Consider the following 9,948-nt stretch of genomic DNA (forward strand, 5'->3'; position numbering starts at 1 on the left):
TGAGTTGAAATAGCAGATATATGCGTTCTCATTCACAGTTGGTCCTCCGCTATCCCACAATGCTTCAGTGTCTGCGCTGGTAAATCGCGCATGCGCAGTTGTTCGGTCTCTTTGGATCCGCACCTCTTTTACCGAAATGGTGAGTGTTTGTAGGCCCGAGATGAATCTTCAAACATCAGACTGATTTTATTCAAAAATCTCACTCTTTTCAGTGTTTTATCTTTAATAAAGTGAACAAAACATCATCGATGTGTTAGTTGTCCGTTTGAATGATGAGCACGTCTTTACAAATCCTATAATGAGTGTTTCTGTTACGTCTGAAGTCTCTGCAGATCCCTCAAATTTCATTATATTAATATTTTAAAGCGATATTTAACTCCGTTATGGGCTTATATAAAGAATAGCGCGCATTGTTAAAGTAAGTAGAGTCTGTATTACATGAACGTTGATTTGATACTGAATTTAGATGCAAAAGCTTTAATCGTTTCAGTTGTAAATTCTGAAACATTGTGCCGATTGTCTGACTAGATTGACATTAATCTGTAAGTGTGTAGTCGGATATGATGGTAAACATTAAACATGTATTTTCCTGAAGTTCCTTATGAGTTTGTTGTATTTTTAAATCTTTGATTGAACGAGTCTTGTGTCAGATCTTCAGTTGTGTTAATTTAATATCTGTACAACATTATACTGTCTACAAGTGTACTGTTGTTATAGATGCATAATTATAAACAGCTTTGTGTTTTGCTTTAGTGGTGTTGGATGTATTTGAGAGTTTTTAGGTTTTATTGAAATGTCTCTGTTTCCCATCAGGCCAAGCGCACTAAGAAGGTGGGAATCGTGGGAAAGTATGGCACCCGTTATGGTGCTTCCCTCAGGAAGATGGTGAAGAAAATTGAGATCAGTCAACACGCCAAATATACCTGCTCCTTCTGTGGCAAGGTGAGAAAAACACAGACTTTATATCAGTTTCTCATTGAATACGCTGTGTGGATTATGTACCAGAGTTTTTGTTGTCATTGGAAACCTGGAAATATCCGGTCATCTACAGCACTAATAAGTGTTACGGATATTTGTGATGTTTTTTTAGTGCTTGTTTATGATAAACATTGACACAGACCAGTGTGAAACATTTTGCTGTTTAATGATGGTCTTACTGGAGACTTTATACATGTAGTTCAAATGTATTAATTGAATATCTTAAATACACCTCATCATCGTTTAAAAGTCTTAATCCCGGAATAAACTGCAGGTTTTTTGCACTCCTATAAGACCTTATCACACTGTGTGACATGAATCACTTAAACTTGGGTACGACAAGAATGTAGACCGTACGATGATGATGATACCTATTTTCGTGCAGTGTATCCCGGCCTTTAAACAATGTTTTTAATCCTATTGTATGTAAACTGTTCATTAGTGTTTTCTTTATCTTGCTAATAATGAATGTTTTTGTCTGCTCCAGACTAAGATGAAGAGAAGGGCTGTTGGTATCTGGCATTGTGGATCTTGCATGAAAACTGTAGCTGGAGGTGCCTGGACATACAAGTAAGAATGAGTTTCCTAATTTAAACCACAGATGTTTGTCAACATTATGCGTGTGGTGCTGATGATAATGATGTAATATTTTGTGTGTTTTGCAGCACAACATCAGCAGTTACAGTGAAATCTGCCATCAAGAGACTGAAGGAGCTGAAGGATCAGTAAACGGGACGTGTTTTTGTACAGATCATCACCTCGTCTCGGACTGTTTTCTTTCTGTGGCTCGCTCAACAACAACAATAAATGAGTCTTGACCGGGAATTTGCTTCTGTTTTATTTCACCACTTAGGAAATGGGTTTTCGTTTGAAATTATGGAATTTAGGTGGTGTGTGTTAAAACGTTTTAAAAGGCATTTTACATTGAAAACAATCCTCGCGTATACCGGCATTTAAAACAAAATCTTTGTCCACATTATACACGACCATAAACACATGAAACATGACCACTCACACACACTGAAAGTGTCAAATAAATTATTACTCTAATATAGCTTACCTTTAGCGTATATATGCAGCCTATGGGTGTGTGATATTGGCACAAATGTATATCTGGGTCATTAGCTGATTATAATAATGGGTGGTATTTTTGATCCTTCAAAATGTATTTGTGAAAGTCTTATATTGTTCTAGCTGACAAAAAGTGTGGCTGCTAAAGTATTAAAATTAATAGTTTGACCTCAAAGGATGAATGAATTTGCATTGTTTCTTAAGGTTAATATGAGCTACAATTTAAAAGTTTTATGGAATCACCTTTAGAAAACTGATGTTATATCTGTATTTATAGGAATGGTTAAATTGTTTTTATGGTGCACATCAACATCAAACACCAAATCTAGTTAAAAAGGTTGAACAATTGATAGCATATTTGTTCAGAAACACCAGTGGACCTTATGGTTTCATTGGATTTTCTGATAGTGGCTTGTTAATGTGTTATTTAAACCATAAAGCTTAAATATAAATTCTTGTTGAAGGTAACATTTGTTCTAACAGAATATTCACAGTCAAATGATGGAAATGCTCCACAGAGGAGAAGATTTATACATTAAGACAAAGTCTTGTATGTCTTAACAAGTGAAACTAATAATTTTTTAACTTATAAGTTATAACTAATCATAATCAACATAAAATTTGTTGTATGGCTTGAGTTGATAATATTTAGGTCAACAGAAGGTTCGAAACGCTTTATGGAAAGTGCTTTTCTCCCTGCAACCCAAAACTGTTTCATAAAATTTTTATTTCTCAGCTGATCTGTTGTCAGATGTTAAGTTTAAACTTAGCTTCTGTAAATGCTAATGTTTCCAGAAAGATCTTTGTAGAAAAGAGGAGAATTATAAGTAAAAGTATTTTCTCTATATGCCATAATAATCCCATCGTGTCCACTTCTGTTTCCAGTGTGATATCAACATGTTTAACAAGATTGCTTTATTATTTTTACACACTTACTTTAGGACATTTGTACATTTAACAATTAATTAAGAATATATGTTAAATCTTATAGTGGGTGGGTACCAAATATTAGACGCTTTCATTGACTTAATATTTAATGGGGCAGTTTTAAGAACAGGGTTTAGATTAATCCAGGACTAGGCCTTAGTCATATTAGGACATTTCAGGAGTTTTGTACAAACAAACTTTACAAAAAGCAATGCTGGTGTGCAACTTCAGATAAAACAATGGCACTGATATATTTTAGGATATGTTAGTGTAAGATGTTTTTAAATTAAGCCACCTCAAACATGCATTTTAGTCTGGGACAAGGATAAACCCTGTCTGGGTTTTTAATTTCTATAAAGAAAAATGGGCCATGATGTATTGATAAAGGTAATTAATATCGATAATGGATATGAGGGAGAAGGATAAAGGTCTTAGATTTTTGTTGCAGTATTTGAAGGATACAGGATTATATAAAATGAAAAGGGTAGATAGGTCCTGAACTACACTCCTAAGCAGCAGGTGGCGGTAATGCACCTAAAACTGTTATTTCAAGCCTTAGGAGCTCTGGAAATTGTTGGAAAAAACTTCCAGTTTTTTTTATATCCACGCATTATTAGGTAATGGCCCATGCAATATAAAATCTATGAAAAAGTATTTCATTTCTTAAAAGATTAACAGAATTTAGGTTACTACTAGCATAATGTGATCCACACTCCAATCCAGTAGGTGGCGGGAATGCGCCATTTAAGTTTGGTTTGCCAACCCATAGATATGTATAAAGGCTAGATGGCTCGCCCGCCCTGCTGGCCAATTGAGTGGAACGTCTGCATTTTGGCGGCCATCTTAGGACAGGGCGCTCGCTCACTCGTAGCATTGAGTTTTAATGATGCAGGTACTTTTAAATGACCATAACTTGCTTAATTTTTTACCGATTTTCAAACGGTTTGGTTTATTATAAACGTCAAAGATGTAACTATGACACTGCATACCTATACTAAAAATATATAAAAAAATCATGAAACATGTCAAAGCATCCAGTATTATAGCCACGTTAATAACGTTTGTAAAAAACCAAACCGTTTGAAAATCGGTAGAAAATTGAGCAAGTTATGGTCATTTAAAAGTACCTTCACCATTAAACTCAATGCTACGAGTGAGCGAGCGTCCTGTCGTAAGATGGCCGCCAGGTGATGCCATTAGGGACTCAGCGGTAAGCCATCTAGCCTTTATACATATCTATGTGCCAACCGCCATTAAACTCGAATAGAAGAGGAAGAAATGACATCACAGATCGTCTCCTGCATTGTGCGTCACAGGTGCGACACACGCGGCGTTCTTCCGTTTGGCCTGCAGACGCGCTTTCCTATTTTACTCGCGTTTTGTATTAAAATCGCTCGCAATAATGTCCGCGGCCGTCGTTCCCGTGAGAAAGAGGATCATGAAGGAGGAAGATATGACGAAAATCGAGTTTGAGACGAGTGAAGAGGTCGATGTGACGCCAACGTTTGATACGATGGGCCTGAGGGAAGATTTACTACGCGGGATCTATGCGTACGGTAGGAATGCGTCATAACCCTTCATAAGTACTTTATTTATCATCTGTAATCACCATTACATGTGTTTTTAACTTCTGAGAGGAGATGTGGATAATAAAGAGTGTTATAATGTCTCGTGAATGAGTCGTAAACAATATCATTAACTTGATACAAAAACAACAAAAGAGTGAGAGACCCACAACAGTACAGTAAAACAAATCTCTCTCTCTCTAAATCTAATGTAATGTTTGTTGATCTCAGGTTTTGAGAAACCATCAGCCATCCAGCAGCGAGCCATTAAACAGATCATAAAGGGAAGAGATGTCATCGCCCAGTAAGTGGATGTTTGTATAATAGCGTGGTATTATCACAATAACCGTGTGTGTGAGATGTGTTTCAGTAGTGACACTTGTATGATATCTAATCTTTGTTTTTCTCAGGTCACAGTCTGGTACTGGTAAAACAGCCACTTTCTGTGTTTCTGTTCTGCAGTGTTTGGACATTCAGGTATGTCATCGATTTTTCACCTACCTGTGATTTCATGTTAATTATATTTTTTGGCATCATCTCATAACTCTTCTTTACACACAAGGTTCGTGAGACCCAAGCTCTGATTTTGGCTCCGACTCGAGAGTTAGCAGGACAGATTCAGAAGGTAAAGCAGAGATTTATTCATACTGGTTTATTATGGTATTCACTCTTGTCCAGCGGTGATCAGTGATGTCATTTCCTGTCTTCTGCAGGTTCTTCTGGCGTTGGGTGACTACATGAACGTTCAGTGTCATGCTTGTATCGGAGGAACAAATGTGGGTGAAGATATCAGAAAACTGGACTACGGTCAGCATGTGGTGGCTGGGACCCCTGGAAGAGTGTTTGGTGAGTCTGCGTTTTATGTCATTAAAGAAAATCAGACTTTTACCATGTTTAAGTGCTATAATTGGGTCTCCAGTGCTTCTATCAACCTAGAAAATGTGAAAAAGATCAACCCAGTAACTTAGTTTTGGTAAACCATTCAGTGCAAGCATGTGAAAAAATAGCTCTTTGAAATGTGGCTCCCCTTGTGATGTCATAAGAGGATCTTATTATAATAATAAAATGTGTATATATATAATTTATAATAAAATATAATTTTAACATGTTATAAAAAATTATCTATATGGTATTATGAGCTAAAACTTAACAAACATGCCTTCCTTTTTTTTCTTTTTTCTTTTTTTAGTGGATACAAGGTCTTTATGTACATAAATCTTGATTGTGTCTCTCTTTCAGATATGATCCGCAGGAGGAGTCTGAGAACACGAGCTATCAAGATGCTGGTTCTGGATGAAGCTGATGAAATGCTCAACAAAGGTGTGTAAACTAATGCAAATAAAATGTGTGCTTGCGTATGCAGAACATGAAGCAGTCTGTCTGTCATTATGAGAGTTTATTATGTTGTTATGATAAAACCAGGTTCACTACGATGGAAGCTGTTGATTGATACGTCAGTAAGATGACTGCTGGTATGACAACATGAGTGCACAAAATGAATGATTTCTCTTCTTGCTTTGTCAGGTTTTAAGGAGCAGATTTATGACGTGTACAGATATCTCCCTCCGGCCACTCAGGTGTGTTTGATCAGTGCCACGCTCCCCCACGAAATCCTGGAAATGACCAACAAATTCATGACAGATCCCATCCGTATCCTGGTCAAACGGTGAGGAGCAGCTTTATTATCCTCTGTTAGACCAGCATGTGATGCTTTGTTAGTAAAGCAGTAGTTGAGTGATTTGAACCCCCATGATAAAATCAGTGTAATGTTTTGAGTAACTTGCACAAGCCATTTTACATCATGTGATACAAATATGGCTGTTAGTTTAGTGTTTAGCTGTGATTGGTCTGTGAGTTGAACTGTTTCCTGTGGTCGGCAGTGATGAGTTGACTCTGGAAGGCATCAAGCAGTTTTTCGTGGCTGTTGAGCGAGAGGAGTGGAAGTTTGACACGTTGTGCGACCTCTACGATACGCTGACCATCACACAAGCCGTCATCTTCTGCAACACCAAACGCAAGGTTAGTCTATTTAAACCACTGACTAACCTTAACCAATCACTATCTTCTGGATTAATCTAGATTTATTTTTAGAATCCTTAATCAGGGAAACCTCTGAACAGGTTTGAGCGAACTGACAGCCTATTGTATTAAAACTGTACATTCACGTTTCTGGGATTTGACCGGATCAATGAGATGTTAAGCAGTGTTTGCATCAGTCATGTTTCTCAGTGTTGCTAAGTGTTTTTGTATGTGTGTGTAATGTGTGAACTGTTGTGTTTCAGGTGGACTGGCTGACAGAAAAGATGAGGGAAGCAAACTTTACGGTGTCGTCCATGCACGGAGACATGCCACAGAAAGAGAGAGAGTCTATCATGAAGGAGTTCAGATCTGGAGCCAGGTAAACATCTCAGCTCAGTTGGGGGTGTGTGTGTGTGAGGCTGGAGTCTATTGTTAATGCTGTGTGCGTTTGTTTGTGTGTGTGTGTGTGTGTAGTCGAGTGCTGATCTCCACAGATGTTTGGGCCAGAGGTCTGGATGTTCCTCAGGTTTCGCTCATCATCAACTATGATTTGCCCAACAACAGAGAGTTGTACATCCACAGGTACAGACACCTCCTTATCCAGCACTGACACACATGACATGTTTTAATTAAGTTTATGATGTTAATGGATTTCTCGTCTCTCTCGTCAGGATTGGTCGATCGGGACGTTACGGCAGGAAGGGTGTTGCCATCAACTTTGTGAAAAATGATGACATTCGTATCTTGAGAGATATTGAGCAGTACTACTCCACACAGATCGATGAGATGCCCATGAATGGTGAGTCTGAATTCACATCTTATTTCTACTGCGTTTGAATATCAATATATTATTTTTTAAGAAATGTATATTTTACTATTATTTTGTATATAAAGTTTATGAAACTTTGATATCTGAGGGATGTGTTCGTGATCAGACTGTTTATGTTTGAATGAATTTTATTTTGCAGTTGCTGATCTGATCTAAGATGTTGGATGTGGGCTGTAACTTCTGATAAGTTTTTATTTTCATTTGGATCTTATTTTTCACCTCTTGTTATTTTCTTTTATTTACTCTGACATTTTATGTAGTTGAGCAAATCATTTGCTCATATTAATGGATATTGTGTTTGAGGAGCAGCTGTTTAATGTGCTTTGGATTTTGTAAATAAAGAATCTTTGTCACTGTCTGTGGTAGTATGTGTCTTTTATTCTGTTTTTTGTACTTTTTAAAATAAATGAACACATTATTTAGAAAAGGGCAAATTTAAAGGCAGCGTGCACGATTTGTAAAAACGCTTTGGAAAAGGGAGTTGGGCCGAGTACCAAAACACACTTGTAGCCAATCAGCAGTAAGGGGCGTGTCTACTAACGACATCGTTGCCTGGGTTGCGTATGTGTGGGGCGGATCTATCAACAGAAGATCCAGATTCTTTTGGGGTAGGGGTGTGTTTGTGATTTCAAATGTCAACATTGGCTTTCAGAGATCATGCACCCTGCCTTTAAGGTAAGATTTAATTTTTTTCTAATGTACTGAAATATTTTCCTTGAGAACTCTTAAGTCAGGCAACTTTTATGTGTGAGGGATATTTCTTGTGGATCAGCCCTAAAAACGAAATGCGTCAATATACAGAAGATCATGCTACGTGCATAAGATTAAACAGTGTTCGAATGATGTCAAAGATTATGGGCGGCCCCTAGCCAAGCCCCCCGTCATTATAGGGTCACCGTGATTTCACAAGGTAGGGTGTGATCCTGGATTAACATTTTAATCAAAGAAACCCCAAATTACCCTTAATTCAAACCCTAACAACTTGTTACCCCTTAAATGAGTGTGAATTAATAGTTAAAAAAAAAATTTAAACCTAAAGACTACCAAAGATATTAACTAAATGTTCTTACTGTCAACAAGGTAAAATACTAATCCACATGCAGAGACATTGATTCATCTTTCAATTCCTTCAAAAAATAACATGAGGCACAATTTTTTTCTAGAGCTCGGTTGTCTTTATGAGGTTATTTACGACTGATAACAGCTTGCATTTATTGAGATATCAGCATCCATCCGGATTTAACTTGAAATTTATCACAGTGTCTGTGATTACTTAACTTTTCTAAACTGTTTATCATCTTAAAATCCTCACAAATGTTCATCTTGTCAGAATTTATTGTCCATTAAACATCATCTAGATTGTATTCCTTCTGTCCCTGTGAGAATTTTTTTTCTGTTGATTCTTTCGAAAAAGTTTTTTAATTAATAATTTAATTAACAAACATCGTTTGACGATTTTAAGTTGAAATTAATTTAAAAAATATTTTCTAATCTTACTTTAATGAGACTTTATTGTCACTATGAATATAGCCTTAATAGTGTTTAAAAGAAAGAAAGTTATAGTCTTACTATTTATAATATTTTTTCAGTCTTTAATTTAGATTTAATGTATAATAATAAGTGATTTACATGTTTGAATGGTACAAAGTTTGAGATGTGATGCCTGATGCACTGAAAAAATATTCATTTAATTTACTAATTTTTTAAGGTTAGTGGTTGCCATAAATTTATTTAAGCTACATAAAAAATAGAATAAAAAAAACTTTTGTTTATACATAGCTTAAATAAATTGAGTGCAACCACATACCTTAAAAACAATTGAGTAAAATGAATGAATAATTTTTTCAGTGTGTGCTGGTTTCTAATGTGTTCTGGGACATCAAACGTTCAGTCGATCTAAGTTTATGAAATATTTTGATATGTTTGATCTGATCTGTGTGTTGGGTTTGGTGGAGTTTCTGTTAGAGATGTTGAACATCTCTTTTGTGGAAATACACATTTGTAGAGTAATGTGTTGAGAAAACTATATTAATGAGAGATATTAATAAAGTGCAAGTTCATCATATTTCTTGGTTTTGTGATGTCACTGTTATCCTTTTATAGCCTGTGAAATGATACTGTGTGTAACAGCAGGTTCTTCTCAGGATGTTCTGGACAAAAGTGTGCTGATGTTGGCAGACGTGCATCAGGATTATACAGGTGATGCTTTATACCGTGACTGTTACCTTGTTTTACTAAATGAATCTCTTGACATTCAGGCCCAAATGAAATAATGGAGATTTTGGCCGTGTGACAGCAAACAGGCGGTGACTTTAGATGAGCTGTATCCTTGGATACACAAACCCTGCTGCTCTCTGAATTCATTTGAATGTTTTAACATTGAGATCAGTGTCTTGAATGAACTGTACTAAACATAACATCCTGTTTGTTGTTATTGTTTATTAAATATTTCAAATAGAGAATCAAAGCAGCAACACTTATTCCACAGGTATGATTCACTTTAATATATTAATCTGCCTAATGTGTTTAAATGTTATGTAAATCATATATTTCACAATG

At 36.2% G+C, this 9,948-nt stretch overlaps 2 protein-coding genes across 2 annotated transcripts; both read left to right on the forward strand.

Annotated features, from left to right (window-relative positions):
• The first annotated feature begins 39 nt into the window (after positions 1–39).
• Positions 40–1,803, forward strand: rpl37a (ribosomal protein L37a). Its single transcript, XM_065259241.2, has 4 exons — positions 40–139; positions 814–942; positions 1,466–1,548; positions 1,644–1,803. Exons 1-4 carry the CDS (start codon positions 137–139, stop codon positions 1,705–1,707), a joined length of 279 nt encoding a protein of 92 aa, XP_065115313.1. The 5' UTR covers positions 40–136; the 3' UTR covers positions 1,708–1,803.
• Positions 1,804–4,269: 2,466 nt separating this feature from the next.
• On the forward strand, positions 4,270–7,747 carry eif4a3 (eukaryotic translation initiation factor 4A3). The gene is made up of 12 exons (XM_065259244.1): positions 4,270–4,532; positions 4,773–4,845; positions 4,952–5,018; positions 5,104–5,166; positions 5,255–5,387; positions 5,781–5,861; positions 6,066–6,207; positions 6,422–6,560; positions 6,824–6,939; positions 7,035–7,142; positions 7,232–7,359; positions 7,529–7,747. The coding sequence occupies exons 1-12, from the start codon at positions 4,379–4,381 to the stop codon at positions 7,543–7,545; spliced, it is 1,221 nt and encodes a 406-aa protein (XP_065115316.1). The 5' UTR covers positions 4,270–4,378; the 3' UTR covers positions 7,546–7,747.
• Positions 7,748–9,948: the final 2,201 nt, after the last annotated feature.

The sequence above is a fragment of the Paramisgurnus dabryanus genome, chromosome 14, assembly GCF_030506205.2.
Source record: "Paramisgurnus dabryanus chromosome 14, PD_genome_1.1, whole genome shotgun sequence".
NCBI lineage: Eukaryota > Metazoa > Chordata > Actinopteri > Cypriniformes > Cobitidae > Paramisgurnus > Paramisgurnus dabryanus.

Bases quoted from the DNA above. Each gene is read 5' to 3' on its own strand.
- rpl37a (XM_065259241.2), top strand. The intron at 943-1,465 runs GTGAGAAAAACA...TGTCTGCTCCAG, and splicing joins CCTGCTCCTTCTGTGGCAAG to ACTAAGATGAAGAGAAGGGC. The intron at 1,549-1,643 runs GTAAGAATGAGT...TGTGTTTTGCAG, and splicing joins GGAGGTGCCTGGACATACAA to CACAACATCAGCAGTTACAG.
- eif4a3 (XM_065259244.1), top strand. From the start codon at position 4,379: ATGTCCGCGGCCGTCGTTCCCGTGAGAAAGAGGATCATGAAGGAGGAA. The intron at 6,208-6,421 runs GTGAGGAGCAGC...TGTGGTCGGCAG, and splicing joins ATCCGTATCCTGGTCAAACG to TGATGAGTTGACTCTGGAAG. The intron at 7,143-7,231 runs GTACAGACACCT...CTCTCTCGTCAG, and splicing joins AGAGAGTTGTACATCCACAG to GATTGGTCGATCGGGACGTT.